General features: G+C 40.1%; 1 protein-coding gene across 3 annotated transcripts in view; it reads right to left on the bottom strand.

The window, feature by feature from the left end:
* Window positions 1–371: 371 nt before the first annotated feature.
* Window positions 372–16,048, bottom strand: part of PLD5 (phospholipase D family member 5) — a 427,488-nt gene continuing 411,811 nt past the window's right edge. For all 3 annotated transcript variants that reach the window (XM_061382516.1, XM_061382517.1, XM_061382518.1), the window contains 4 exons: window positions 15,602–15,738; window positions 11,645–11,813; window positions 8,952–9,066; window positions 372–1,514 (listed from right to left, as the gene is read on the bottom strand). In XM_061382516.1, coding sequence (XP_061238500.1) covers window positions 1,267–1,514; window positions 8,952–9,066; window positions 11,645–11,813; window positions 15,602–15,738 — 669 coding nt within the window. In that variant the 3' untranslated portion in view covers window positions 372–1,266. The remainder of the gene's footprint in view (window positions 1,515–8,951; window positions 9,067–11,644; window positions 11,814–15,601; window positions 15,739–16,048) is intronic.

Genomic DNA, 16,048 nt, shown 5'->3' with positions numbered 1-16,048 from the left:
ATCAAGAAAATCCCCTGCAGTAGGAAATGGCAACCCACTCCAGTATTCTTGCCTGGAAAATTCCATGGACAGAGGAGCCTGGTGGGCTACAGTCCATGGGCTTGAACAGAGTTGGACACGACTGAGCGCACACATTGTATAGATATAAAACAACAACACAAGGACATACTAGAACAATAATCCAATATTTTTGTTTCTTAGTAAAATATGTTAAGCACAGTATTTAAATTGCATTTCTCTGAAAAGCATTTGGTATATTAAATAGCAGAAGATATATTAAATAGCTCTATAAATGTTTGCTGGCATACTCTTAACAGCAAAGGATTATAAAGAAATTAAAATCTACTTTTAAACACCATAAACTAAACAAAAATGTGAAAAACTACTTTATTCTTATAATGCAGACTGAATAGCTTGCTGGATATTAGCAGGTGGCTACATAATTTTTCTGAGCTTGAGAGAAAGGATACACATTGTTGGCTGTGGTTTTAAAATATCAATTTGGTAGGGAAAAGTGCAGTTGAAAGGTGAAAATTAAAGACTGCTTTTTACATTTTGCATTCATTCTGAACAATTCATACATTTTCAAAAGATACAATCATACTTGGAACTAATGTTTAGGTGAATATAGGGGTGCTATATAACTTTTTGTGAGAAGAGAAAATGATAGAAAATAAAAGCCATGGTATTGGAAAAAATGCAGAAGGAGGCAAAAAGGGTATTTTTCAAGTGTGTTGAAGATGAGCATGAGATGTAAGCTGTTCATGGTTACATGACTATAGAGGTCTTGGAAATGGTTTCCAAGGACAAATACTTGGCTTGATCAGTCCCTTCTCCCGGACAAAATCCTCACGCTCCTCTGCGTTAGCAGTTCTCAGAATGGTGTTAAAGAGCTTACCTCATGCTAAGCTTCCTAAGAACGGACCAGGTGGTCAGCAGAAAAAGTTCTAAAACTAGAAAGGAAGAGGCATCAAAGTCTTAAAATTTGTATGCAAACGTAAAAACTAACCTCCAAGCCAAAATGACATTCTCTGTCAGGAGTAACAAATACAAAAGTCTTAAGTTTAGTGTACACGCGGCTAAGATATTGTTAGTTATTACATGTCGTTCAGAGAATATTTTTGTGTGTGCTTTTCCCCTAAAAAAGACATATTAAATTGTTTTTCTCTCCTCAAGTCTTTGTTTTTGTATACATATATATACATATATATATATAAATGTGAAATACAAGATGTCCCATAAGTTTGTTCATTCAGACTACACACTCTAGGGGTCCTTCCCACTTGCGTTGTACATGGCAGTTTTGTTTGAGGGGAGTCTGAGTCTGAAGAGGCTTGAGCAGTTGGGTTGCTTGGTGGGCTGCAAGGTTCTGGCATAGGGCGAGTACCAGTCCCTCTCAAACACATCCTTGAGTTGCTTAATGATGCTTGTGTTGTTCCTCACGTCTGCTTGGTTGATAACGAGGCCTGTGCCAGCATTCTGGGTGAAGTCATTCCCCACCCAGTCAAAATTTCCTGCAAAAGACAAAGGAAATGAAGGTGAAGAGTTAATATTCCACTGGGGAATATTCTCCATTTAAAGAAATAGAAAGCAGATTCTATTAAAAAAACAAAACACAAACAAACAAAAAATACCCGGGAACAGTGACAGGGAGACTGAATTGTGTTGACAGCTCATAAAAAAATCCAAGAAGGCTTACATATGGCACATTAATATTTGCATATTATTTTGGCATTTTCTTCAGCTTTGCTCAACTTGAAACTGGAAACAGGAAATTTGATGTTCTTTTTTTGGGTAATGTTATTTCTTATTGATGTTCACAAGGTACACTAAATACAACAACATTTAAAATATATAGGAATACACTTAAACATCCTGTGAACATTTCCTCCCTTCTCAAAGAGACACATCTAATCCATATGTACAAATGAGAGGCACTAATTACAATGCTCAGAAGCTTTCACATCAAAGAAAAAGTTGAGGCCAGAGAAGGAGAACCAGTTTTTAACCAAACACACAAAACACTCCTTGCCTGGGCTGTGAGTCAATTCCCAGTCCCAGAATCAGGCTTCTTAGCCCAGGAATCAGGGAAGTTGTTGCAACAGCAGGTGCCCCAGAGTGACTGCTGGTATAGCTGGTGTATTAATTTACTAGGTCTGCTGTAACAAAGTAGAACAGACCAGAGGCTAAATGTCCACAGTTCTGGAGGCTGAAAGTTCAAGGTCAACGTATTGGCAGGTTGGTTCCTTTTGAAGGCTGTGAAAGCAGGGTCTGTTCCAGGCCTCTCTCCTTGGCTTGTAGATGGCCATCTCCTCCCTGTGTCTCCTTACATTGTCTCCTTTCTGCATATATCTCTGTGTCCAAATTTTCCTCTTGCATAAGGACACCAGTCAAACTGGATGAGAAACCACCCTAATGAACCTCACCTTAACTTGATATTCTCTGTAAGGACCCTGTCTCCAAATAAAGTCATATTCTGAGGGGTTAGGAAGTCAACAGACTAATCTTGAAAGAAGCTGAAAGTAACTGAAAGTGAAAGTAACTCAGTCGTGTCTCACTCTTTGTGACCCCATGGACTGCAGCACACCAGGCTTCCCTGTCCTTCACTATCTCCCAGACTTTGCTCAAATTCATGTCCGTTGAGTCGATGATGCTGTCTAACCATCTCATACCCTGCTGCCCTTCTTCTCTGGTTGCCTTCAATCTTTCCCAGCATCAGGGTCTTTTCCAGTGAGTCAGCTCTTCACATCAGGTGGCTAAAGTATTAGAACTTCAGCTTTACCATCAGTCCTTCCAATGAATATTCAGGGTTGGTTTTCTTTAGCATCAACTAATTTGATCTCCTTGTAGTCCAAGGGACTCTGAAGAGTCTTCTCCAGTACCACAGTTTGAAGGCTCAAAGAGGTGAATAAATTTGCCCAACTTCACATAGTTAAATGGTTTATCCAGGTCTCCTAGACTCCATAAGCTATCTTCAATACCATAAACAAAGCATCATTCTCACCAATAAAAATTTAGCCATGTCAAGACTGACAAAGTTATTTCACAAATTACCACTGTCCTCTTTGGTTCAGAGCTAGTTCCACAAGTGAACTGAAGGCTTTTAAATACATAGGTTGACTTTCCTTTTCCTCAGTGGCTTCTCAGGCATCTTGCAGGAGCATTGGTTGAAAGATGTTGAGATCATGGTCCCTGGGTGTCCTTGCCCTAAGGCCCTGCAGCCATCTGTGGGAGAAGCTTCTGGGAGAAGGGACACCCATAGAGAGAGTCAATGTCTGTTCCTCTATAGTTCTCGTTCTTTGGCCCCTCCCCTACTCCCTGGAGCTCATTCACATATCAACTCCCTTTTCTGTATGGCACTGCCTGGAATACTGGAAGGTGATTCCTTCCTCCTCCATTTGACTCCTTAAGTTTATTCCTCTAAGTCAAATATTATCAGCATGGAGAAGGAACTCCCCCCTCTCTCTCTTAATATCTCAGCCTACTCCACACAAACACTACAATGATGCTTTCAATAGCTTCATGATAGACATAACTATGGGGGCTTCCTTAGTGGTCTAGTGGTTAAGAATCTGCCTTGCAATGCAAGGGACACTGGTTCGATCCCTGGTCTGGGAAGAACCCACATACCATGGGGCAACTAAGCCTGTGGGCTACAGCTACTGAGTCCCCCTGCAGTAATTGCCAATGCCCACATGCCCAAGAGCCCATGCTCCACAACAAGAGAAGCCACGGCAATAAGAAGCCCACACACCACAGCTAGAGGTTAGCCCCCACTCTCCACAACTAGAAAAAGCCCATGTGTAGCAATGAAGACCCAGCGCAGCCAAAAATAAATAAATAAATGAATATTTTTTTAAAAAGACATACAAGTGAAAGTGAAGTCGCTCATTTGTGTCTGACTTTTTGCGACCCCATGGATTGTAGCCCACGGAATTTTCCAGGCATGGGTAGTGGAGTGGGTTGCCATTTCCTTCTCCAAAAAGACACAACGTTGACTCAATTTTATTGCTATAAATTAGCAAGCTCCTTGCCGAATGGTTTATGACTGTGTTAGGGTCTGCACAGGGACTCCCTTCGCTGTTGGTGTGTTTTGGACCATGTGCTCTCAGACCATGCTCAGGGGCTTAAGTTTTGTGCAAATGCTCAGGCTAGGTAAACATAGGCCTCAGCCTCTAAGGAGAGGATCAGTAGCTACTCTAGGCTTAGAGTTATTCTGGAACCTGTTGGGAGATGGCACCTTCTAGTCATTCTATAAATGAGACTCTAGCATTCTTGCACATTTTTCAAAGACTTCTTGAGAAGACACTAAAATCTCATCTTATGACTTAAGTGCCAGGCATTAGACCAAGGGCAGTAATTTGTTATCTCATAACATTATCTCATTTGATATTCACTGCAGTCCTGTGAGGTGACAATATTAACTTCACTGTATTGATGAGTAAATTAAGGCACAGAAAAGTTTAGTAATCTGTCCAAGGTGGAAGTGAAAAAATTCCACAGTTGATGTTCAAAAGCCAGGTCTGACTCCACAGCCCACACTTAACTTCTGTTTCACGTCACCTCTGATTTGAAAGGCGTACTTGCTTTGTGCTAACTGTGCTCTTCGCCCTAGACTTCGTCAGCTCCCAGGGTTGGTGCATCAGGCCACGCTGAGATCTCTGCTCCACTCATTTGCATATCTCACTGTTTGAAAGAAACATGCATATGCTTTGGGGGCAACGTGGAGCGGGGCAAGATGATGGGAGAGAAGTGACAAGACTTTGAAATCTTATTCTGCAAAATTCAGCTTTTTTCCTTTAATACAAAGGATGGAGCCAAGATTCTGCATCTTTATTGATTCTCAAGAGTTTTAATTAGTCTGTTCTCAGGAATCACAGCCCTAAAGGTCTACGGGGCATTTCTACACTAGGTGATTGTTTTCCTACCTTTCATCTCCTGATGGCTGGGTTAAACCTCAAAATCACATACATGCTTCAGTAATTTTTCAGTTTGGAAGCTGTTTTACCCAGCTGTTTTTGAGACTGCCATTTCAGCTTCTAGAATGCATACTGAGGCCCCAAATGTCAAGAGAGTTGGGGAACTACCCTCAGGAATACCCTGTGAGGGTGCAAATGAATTCACAGGATATAATATGTAAATAATCAAAATCTTTCAAACAACTTTGCCAAGCTTGACTCAAATATACTCTGGAGAATTTAAAGTAGAGATATGATACTGTCTGGGGAGTCTTCTGTAAGCCTTCAGAGCATTTAATGGAACTATAATTCCATGCAAGGTCTTGTGTGGATTTTTCTTTATTCAGCACTCTCAGCAGGTATTTGAGTGACTTTTAAGAGATTTTCAGAATATGCTGATAATTATTTAAATTATCAGTGAATTTTCCCTCTTTATGCTCTTTAAGCATTTTTATATTAGAACTATGCTTCATTCTAGGGAATTAAAATTTTGCTAAGATGCTATGTGGTATATTGGAGAAGACTCTTGAGAGTCCCTTGGACTGCAAGGAGATCCAACCATTCCATCCTAAAGGATATCAGTCCTGGGTGTTCATTGGTAGGACAGATGTTGAAGCTGAAACTCGAATACTTTGGCCTCCTGATGCAAAGAACTGACTCATTTGAAAAGACCCTGATGCTGGGAAAGATTGAGGGCAGGAGGAGAAGGGGACGACAGAGGATGAGATGGTTGGATGGCATCACTGACTCGACGGACATGGGTTTGGGTGGACTCCGGGAGTTGGTGATGGACAGGGAGGCCTGGTATGCTGCAGTTCATGGGGTCACAAAGAATCGGACATGACTGAGCAACTGAACTGAACTGAACTGAAGATGCTATGTGTAAAATGTACTCATTTAAAAATGTATTATAATAAAGAACCACAAAATACACCCCCATAAATAGAGTCAACCAATCATGATGAAGGAGCAAAGGCAATACAATAGAGCAAAAACAGTGTTTTCAACAAATGATGTTAGAGGAACTGGACAGCCACATGTAAAAAAAAGTCTAGACCCAGATCTTATACCCTTCACAAAATGTAACTCAAAATGTGATCATACCTAAATGTAAAATCTGCGTGTGTGTGTGTGTGTGTGTGTGTGTGTGTGTGTGTGTGAAGTCGCTCAGTCGTGTCCAACTCTGCAACCCTGTGGACTGTAGCCTACCAATTATAAAACTCCTAGAAGGGAATGTATGTTTGTCGCTCAGTCATGTCCAACTCTTTGTGACCCTATGGACTATAGCCCATCAGGCTCCTCTGTCCATGGGATTCTCCAGGCAAGAATACTGGAGTGGGTTGCCATTCCCTTCTCCAGAGAAGGTAACATAAAATGGAATATTATTCAGCAGTAAAAAGAAATGAGTTATCAAGCCATGAAATGACATGGAAGCACCTTAAATGCATATCACTACGTGAAAGAAGCCAATCGTAAAAGGCTACACACTATATGATTGCAACTATATATTTTGAAAAAGACAACACTATGCAGATAGTTAAAAAAAAAAAAAATCAGTGGTTGCCAGGATGGTGTAGAAATGAATAGGTGGAGCACATAGGATTTTAGGGCAGCGAAACTACTCTATATAATACTATAATGGCAGATGCATGTCTTTATAACTTATTGAAAGCCACAGAATGTACAGCACAAAGAAAGAACCCTAATGTAAATGATGAACGTGTGTCAGTGTAAGTTCATCAGCTGTGACAAATGCAGCACTCTGGTGAGGGATGTTGGCCATGGGGGACACTGTGCACGTGTAGGGATGGGCGTATATAGGAAATCTCTGTGCCTTCTGCACAGTTCTGCTATGAACCTAAACTTTAAACAAAAACCAAAGTCTATTTTAAAAATGCCTTATAGGGAAACAAGGGAGAGAGTCAGGAATCAGTCTTTGCTAAGAATCTGGTAGACAGAGCAGTGACAGTGTTGGGAGCTTTTCATATATTATCTCATTCAATCCTCATACCAGCACCAAAGGGTGGGTGTTATTATACCCCTTATTTAAAGATAAGGAAATTGAGGCTTTGCAGAGACTCAGAGAGACTGTGTGATTCTATCATCTTCTGTCTTGTGTCAGGGCTTGAAATCAGAGATTTGTCTGACTCCAACACACTTTCTTAATTCATTATAAAGAGTATTTGGATATAAGCACATGTCACTGCTGAGTGTGCGTACAACAATTTACTTTACGTAAACTCTGCAGGTAAAATATTCAGATTTGAGTTCTAATCTCCCACTGTGCCCAAGACTTAATCCATTTCTGTGTTTCCTGTTTCCCGATATTGAACCAGAGGTTCCCACTTTGGACTAAACACATCTGAGTCTGCTTATGTCACTTGTTTAAAAAGAAGCTCATTTCATTCTATTCTCCATGCCTCGATGAACAAGAGAAAATCTAAATTATCACACCTTGTGTCACTGAGAGGGACAACATGAACAAAACAATGTTCTCATATTCTAGAACTGGAATGACATACATTTTAAAAAATTCCAATACTCTATTCTACTAATAAGACACACAACTATTCCAAATGGGAAAAGACAGATCATCTCTATACTGACACAGGAGGTAGTGTCTCCAGGGGCCGACGACAGTGACTTCTGAAGGGCTACAGGGGTGAGGGGTCTGGATGCCCGGCATTTGAAACTTAGCTCTAAAATCTTCCCCCTTACATCTGTATGTTTAATTCATTTCATATTTTATGGCCCAATTTCCTTATTTCTAAACTGTAGGTGATTAAAGCTGCCTTCCCTATTGACATTGTTGCTAAGAGAATCAAAGAAAGTAAGGTGCTTTACAAAGTTAAAAGGGCATATTTTCTGTTTACTGACTGAATTTGGAAAATATAATGCAAATTTCATATTCCTTTATTCCACACCTGTGCTTTTCGTTTCTGCTTTGACTCTGCTACTTCATTTGGACATTGTAAAAACCATTCCAGCTATTTTGTGATCTATGCCCCTTCATTTTATAGATAATAACTTCCACCCTGCCTGTGACGGAACGAGTAAAAAGGTTACCCTGGACCCATACAGGCCATGGGAAAGTAGACTAGATTTGATCCCTTAGTAAATAATAAACCAATAACATATTGTTTCTGTGTCTGGAGCTTTATTACCTTAATAATAATAGCTAATATGAATCAGGTATCATCTATGTGTTAGGTGCTGTAATTGTGCAAGGTGCTTTGTACATATTATCCTAATTAAACACCATCCTATGAGGCAGAAACTAGTCAACCCCCTTTTACAGATGAGAGAACTGAGTTTTAGAGAGCTTAAGTAAATTGTCCAAAGTTAGCTATTTAAAAAATGGCAGGCATAGGATTATTGCACAGACAGTGTTCATTTGGACATCAAATTTCAATGGTCTGCTTCCCTATTACTCATACAGACTGGCTGTGGTATGGTGGGTAGGAAATGAGCTCTGGGTTCATTCTAGTGCCAGGACTGGCCTTTGATGAACTATCGAATTTCCCGCCTATAGGGCTTCCCTGGTAGTTCAGCTGGTAAAGAATCTGCCTGCAATACAGGAGACCCCAGTTCATTTTCTGGGTGGGGAAGATCCGCTGGAGAAGGGCATGGCAACCCACTCCAGTATTCTTACCTGGAGGATCCCATGGACAGAGGAGCCTGGTAGACTACAGTCCATGGGGTCACAATGAGTTGGACACAACTGAGTGACTAAGCACAAAATAAGACAAATGGACCATGGAATTTCTGCAAAACACTTATGAGAAGACATCCTGTATGGTCTCCTGTTCTATGAACCAAGCCACAGATGAGATGTTTGGTTGAAAAGCTCTTTGCCCTCACTCTCTTATTTCCTGACCTTGGGGCCTCCCATTCACTGGCAGGGGCTTCCTCACCATGGGGTACACCAGAGTGCAGCTGGGTTACCACTAACCTGCATGATCCCCTGAGGAACCTCACAGCCCTGACACCTACCAATATAAGCTGCGCCATCCGTCACCATGTACTTGTTGCGATTTAATCTAGGGAAGGTGTGATTCCTTTGTTCTTTTGTAATGCAAGCATTCTCTCTTTCCAGATCAAAGAATTTCTGTAAGACAATAAATATATAAATAAACAGGTGAATATAGAGAACATTTTTGATTTTGTTCAAACACAAAAAGGTTTCTTATCCAAAGATCAGCAATAGACCTCATACTGAGTTATTAAAACTGCAATCTTGTTACTTCATATAGCTGAAGCTATTTTTGGTCTCAAATCCATATAGGCAACAAGAGAGAAAATGAACATGCTCATCCAGGTCTGTAATTAACGCTTTTAAGCAATAAAATGAACATAAAATTCATTCTTTCAACAGGGAGAAGGCCAGAAGTTGTTTAATTCTTATCATCTTATTCATCAGGGTGCACTGACATTTTAACTATGCCTCAGGGTGCTTTCTGTCAAGCATGCCAATGAACTGATTTCCTACATGCTGCATATCTTATAAGAAGCAGCAAGCCCATGTCAATGACTAGCTGAATTGACTGGGGATTTCCAAAGGTCAAAAAAAGGTTTTGCCCAAAGAACAAATAGTTTCCATCTAAACACCTCCGTCTACAAACTCTTTTAATAAGCAACTAAAAAAAAAAAAAAAAAATCACACCTTCAGGTCCTGAATTTCAATTCTAATGTGATCCAAAAGCAGCACTCTAGTTCAGCTGGAATGGGGATGGGGGTGCTAAGAGATGTGAATGACATCTGGAGTGGCTTCAGGAACCTGCTGAAATGGGCAAGTGCTCAGATGAGGCTTAAACTGTGACTGAGTTCACAGAAGACACCATTAAGGTTAGGACCTCAGGTCTCCTCCATATTGAAAAACGTTGAACATTTTCAAAACTGCATGGAATCTTTCCAGAATGTCTTACAGTTGTAGAATCATGTGTGTTTGAAGGAGAGAAGAGGCAGAGAGAAAAAATGATATGATACCTGAAAATGGAGATATCATTATAGTTTCAAAACTGTAAGTGTCAAAATTTGGTTTGGGGAAATAATGAGAGTTGGTTTTTCCCGTTTTTTGCCTGGAAAATCCCATGGACAGAGGACCCTGGTGGGCTACAATCCATGGGGGTCATGAAGAGTTGGACATGACTGAGCATGCACACATGCACACAGATTGAGAAAGGAATGATAAGCTAAGCGATCTCTAAGGTCCCTTCCAGCCCTGCAAATTCTAATCTATTTTGGTTTTTTTTTTTGGTAGAACCCTTGAGATCAATGGTACACAGGTCTAAATCTACCACCTAAGAATTTTCTATTGCACATTCCAGAGGAAGGTTCTCCTACTGCCATATTACCATGATCACAGGCAATGTAGCCTGGATCACCCTATTTCCTCAGTTCCTAACTTCTGCAAAATCTGTGTCAGATTTGATGGGTTCACATATAGCCTTGGTGGACTCTTCAGATGGACTTAATAACTTGTGAATGCTCTTATGTCATGGTTTTACACTTGTGTGGTCACATGAAACTAATTAACAGCCAGCAGTCATTCTGCTTGGATTTTCTATCACAATATCTGTCTGTACAATAGGCTCATTCCTTCTGAGGAAGATATTACTATAGAATCAAGACAAATTTGAGAAAGAATAAATTATGCATCCTAATTTAAGTCAGTGATGGTATCACAGCTTGAGGCTTGACTGAGAGCCCATTTCCTCCAGAGAGTTGACAATGACCCCAAAGAGGGAAAACAGATCTTTCTGGGGGACTATAGCAGAAAGTGAAGAGGAACTAAAAAGCCTCTTGATGAAAGTGAAAGTGGAGACTGAAAAAGTTGGCTTAAAGCTCAACATTCAGAAAACAAAGATCATGGCATCCAGTCCCATCGCTTCATGGGAAATAGATGGGGAAACAGTGGAAACAGTGTCAGACTTTATTTTTGGGGGCTCCAAAATCACTGCAGATGGTGACTGCAGCCATGAAATTCAAAGACGCTTACTCCTTGGAAGGAAAGTTATGACCAACCTAGATAGCATATTCAAAAGCAGAGACATTACTTTGCCAACAAAGGTTCGTCTAGTCAAGGCTATGGTTTTTCCTGTGGTCATGTATGGATGTGAGAGTTGGACTGTGAAGAAGGCTGAGCGCCAAAGAATTGATGCTTTTGAACTGTGGTGTTGGAGAAGACTCTTGAGAGTCCCTTGGACTGCAAGGAGATCCAACCAGTCCATTCTGAAGGAGATCAGCCCTGGGATTTCTTTGGAAGGAATGATGCTAAAGCTGAAACTCCAGTACTTTGGCCACCTGATGCAAAGAGTTGACTCATTGGAAAAGACTCTGATGCTGGGAGGGATTGGGGGCAGGAGGAGAAGGGGAAGACAGAAGATGAGATGGCTGGATGGCTACTGACTTGATGGACGTGAGTCTGGGTGAACTCAGGGAGTTGGTGATGGACAGGGAGGCCTGGTGTGCTGCAGTTCATGAGGTCGCAAAGAGTCGGACACGACTGAGCAACTGATCTGATCTGATGATTATCTTGAAAAACTACTCAACCTACTTTTTGAGGTATTTTTCACTCTCAAAGACTGTTGTCCTAATTCCGATTGGAAGCACATCTGTATGCTTATAGCTTTCACAGATGCATGAAGAAAATTAGATTTTAATAGCTCAGTCAATACAATACTTACAACTTTCAAACTGCAGTTGGCTATTTCAGTGCAAATAGCTTTAAGAGATGAAATAAAGTTAAATGTGAGGGGGTCAGTTTCCTTCCGGAAGCTTATAAGGAGTCGAACTTTGACGCTCCGCAGAACTAATGCTTCTCTGATTTTCCCGTCCAAGTCTGGCCAGTAAGTCCTGTAGAAATAATATTCATACAGATAAAATAAAGAAAATTAGTTTGTTTTGGAGGAAAAAAAATTACTAGACTGCAGAGAACACTGACATTAACTTGATCATTATGTGATCATTTATATTACAGATTAAATCAGCCTCTAATTTATAAGTCCTGTAGAAATAATATCCATAAAGATAAAATAAAAGAAAATTAGTTAGTTTGGAGAAAGAAATTTATTAGACTACAGAGAACATTGATATTAACTTGGTCACTATGTGATCATTTATATTATAGATTAGATCAGCCTCTAATCTATAATATAAATACTGTAGAAATAATATCCGTATAGATAAAGAAAATCAGTTACTTTGGGGAAAGAAATTTACTAGACTACAGAGAGCACTGACATTAACTGAATCATTACTTGATCATTATAGATTAAATCAGCCTCTAATCTATAATATAAATAACCTTGAGGATATGTTGATAAAATGCTCGTCTCCTGGGTTAGAACATTGAGAAATGGTGCTTTAGGCAGGTACAATCCTACCTAAAATGAGGTTTCCTATCAGGGCCTCGGGTTGTGTGGGCTGAGGGCACAGGCATACTGACCACTACCGCATGCCACCCTCACACACCTCCAACTTTACTTGGATATCAGTTAAAATGTGTAAGAAGAATCAACTTTCCATAAGAATTCCAGTTAGGATCCTTGAGCACTCTGTCATCTTCAAATGCTTCTTAAACCTCTCTTCTTTGAAAAGTGCTCCCCAAATGAGATCTTGCTCTGCTTATCCAAGCTTCCCACACTCTTATTTCCAAACTGTCTTGGCCTCTCCTTGCCAAGCCCCTCCACTACTCTGGGACCTTGGAACAGTTTCCCCTGTAGGTTTAGCCTTCATCAGGCAAACAGTTTCCCCTGTAGGTTTAGCCTTTTCCCTGAATTCTTAACTTTTTACTTCAACTAAATCTGGACTCTTTCCTAGGCCACAGTTTCTGCTAAAGTCCTGCTGTGTATTTCCCACCACAACCTGTCCACCTGATTTAGGAGCCAGCCTCTGCTCCCCCAGCACACACAGTGCTTCTTTCAGAACTGTAACTTAGTTCTCATGTTAAAAAACAAAAACAATAAGCTTTCCCATGTTAACGACAAATCTCAAATTGCTCTCTCTTTAATCCTGTAATTTGTAGACCTTCTGTTTATTCATACAAATCTTTGCTTAATTCTAGGCCAACTCATTATTTAGACTAATGATATATTATTCAAAACCTTAGCCTATGGGTAATAATTTTACCTCCAAAGGTCTCCTCCTTATATCTGACCTCAGACTCCTGTCCTTCAAGTTCTTTCAGTCTCTCATTTGTACCTGCCCTTTCACCTGTGTGGGCTTCCCTGGTGGCTTAGATGCTAAAGAATCTGCCTGCAATGCAGGAGACCTGGGTTCGATCCCTGGGTCAGGAAGATCCCCTGGAAAAAGGAAATGGCAACCCACTCCAGTATTCTTGCTTGGGAAATCCCATGGACAGAAAAGCCTGGTGGGCTACAGTCCATGGGGTCACAAAGAGTCGGACATGACTGAGAAACTAACATGTTCACTTTTCACCTGTGTGGGCCCCAGATCTAAGATCCCTCTACTTTTTCCTGATGCATCAGCTCCTCCTGGTCTCCTTTCCCTGACAGCCTAGTTTCAGTTCTGATTACCTGAAGGATAGTTGCCCCTTTCCCTTCCCTTGTCTTTTTGCAGAATCTAAATCCTAGATCAGTACAGTTATTCCTTTCATGTATTGCTATAGTCATAAAGCTGAGGACTACTGGAAAAAGTCATCTCAACCTTCAGGGTTCTCAATACCATCTGTCAACCTCTATCCTTGTATTGGGTTAGTTCCACCTCCTGTATCTTTTGTAATTATTCTGTTACCCCACCCTAGAGAAACTTGTTCTTTCTTTCATTCACAAAATTGGGGGTCTTGGTCATGGTTCTCCTCAACTTTCTACCCTGATGGCACACACATCCTTATCCCCTTCCCTCTAATTCAGAGGATAAGGTATCCTTCTCCTTCTCCCTTAGCTGTTTTCTTGGCCCTCTGCAGCTGCATTTGGTTAGTCATTCCTTCCTGAGAATAGCCTCATCTTCTCCCTGGAGCCTTCCCTGATGGCTCAGATGGTAAAGATTCTGCCTGCAATGCAGGAGACTTAGCTTCGATCCCTGGATAGGGAAGATCCCCTTGAGAGGGAATGGCAACCCACTCCAATATGCTTGCCTGGAAAACTCAAGCAACTCTGTCCAAGGAGTCTCAAAGAATGGGATCCTTGACTTTCACTTTTTTCCTTCTCTACCTTCTTCATTTGCGAAAAAAAAAAAGTACATCTTTCCCATTGAGAGACCTCCTCTTTGACTCTGCATTGCTCTGTGGCTGGTGCACAATCTCTTTCCTCATTATATTTCCAAGATATTTTAGATTATCCATGCTTATGCCTTCCCCCTTGGCTACGAAGGATCTTAATTTTGTTTGTTCGAAGGAACTTCATGAAATGAAGGTTATGTCAATCCTATGAAATTATTATCCCAACCTAATAAGTCATAAACTTAACCTTATTCTCCTTTGGAATAATTGGAAAATCAGGCAAAATCTATTGCTTCAAATTCTTCCCAAAGAGAAGCTGAAGTCTAAAACAAATCTAAAATCAAATAAACAATAAATGGGCAAAACATGAAATGGAGGGATTGAAAAAATGAAAGTATGTGGGGAAAAAAATCCATGAATGTTCAAAGGGTGCACAATATTTTAAGCAAAAGTGTCTTAATAATGTGTATCTTGCAGCCTAAAATCCTTTTTGACCATCATTAGGGGTAATCACTTTCTGGGAGAAACACATCTTTTGCAATTTTAAAGTCATTTGCATAAAGAAATTGTATATTATGCATATGTGAGGTTGGCAATATGAGCAATATTCAAGCAATATAGGGCACATGAAATTACTTAACCTCAGCAAAATAGTTAATTTGAAATTGTAATTTTCCAAATTTAAAAGGTGTCAGGTTGTACTCCTAGAAATGTGCACTTTGGAAATTTTTCCTGGGTTAACTGGATTATTCAAAACATTTACAAGCACCCAAACTCTGCATTCCCAGCAAGAAAGCAAAAGTGGGAAATACTTGGGTCCTAGGGATGCATTTATGCATGCAATGATTTAGGGGCATAAATTCTGCTCCTGTTTATTCCAAGTATTTCCACACTTGCACAGTGATGAATATTAAAAATACTCTAAATTTTAAAATGCTATGTTCCTCTTACAGATGGATGGATTGACTGAGAACATATATATTTTAAGTTTGCTTCTCCTGTAAGTGAAAAAGACAGTATGAAAATTTAGCATTTAAGGAAGACCGGCATGAGTACAACAAAGTGATGCCTCTTTTAAAGAAAATCTTGGCAGACCTACTTAGTTTCGGTATGCCCTTCAGGCACATGTCAACTGATAACTTAAAAAAATGTCTTTCTAATAATTTTTAATTTATTTTACTTTTCCAAATAATTTTCAAATCACAACCCAATCTTCAATCTAAAGTTGCTGTCATGCTTATAATGTAAATTACTGAGGTAGTAATTTATGGGATGAGACCCTGAGTCCTTAAAATGGACTGAGGGAGGAGATGCATTCTGGGTGAGCTGCAAATGTACACTGAGATGTGAACATGCAACCTTCTGTGACTTGAGAGCATCCCAGTGTCCAGGATGTTTTTCCTGTGGTTCTCAGTTTCGTGCCTTGCCCTGGAGCCCAGGTTCTAAGAACACACTCACTGACCTTTTGGTGCTTGTGCTGGAGATAGGCAGATAGTCCATGACTGCGATGTACACGTATTGCTTGGCATCATCTATTACACTGTAGATGGCGTCTATGTCAAAGCTTCTGTTTTTAGGGCAAAAGAGTTTGGGAGAATTCTGTGAAGACACAAAATACAAACTTTTAGAGTATTAGTTTTTGACATCCGGGATTTTCTCTTTTTTTGTTGTTATTTAAAAAACTTTTTTTTTTTTAATGAATCTTTGCTTTTAGCCAATTTTTGCAAGCCTACTTTCCAGTTCTTTATGAGATGAGACAAATACATTTGCAGTCCTATCAAAGTTCAAGCAAGTAGAAACCAAAGTGTGGTGGAATGAGTCTCAAATCTGTCCTTTAAATTGGTTTTGGGATTTCAATACACACATGTTTTATCTTTATAGAAGTTCTCCAGTTCTAAACTTATGTGAC

Source organism: Bos javanicus, chromosome 16 (genome assembly GCF_032452875.1).
Source record: "Bos javanicus breed banteng chromosome 16, ARS-OSU_banteng_1.0, whole genome shotgun sequence".
Classification (NCBI taxonomy): Eukaryota; Metazoa; Chordata; class Mammalia; order Artiodactyla; family Bovidae; genus Bos; species Bos javanicus.
The sequence above is the reverse complement of the archived record's forward strand: the minus strand, read 5'-3'. Positions and strand labels throughout refer to the sequence as shown.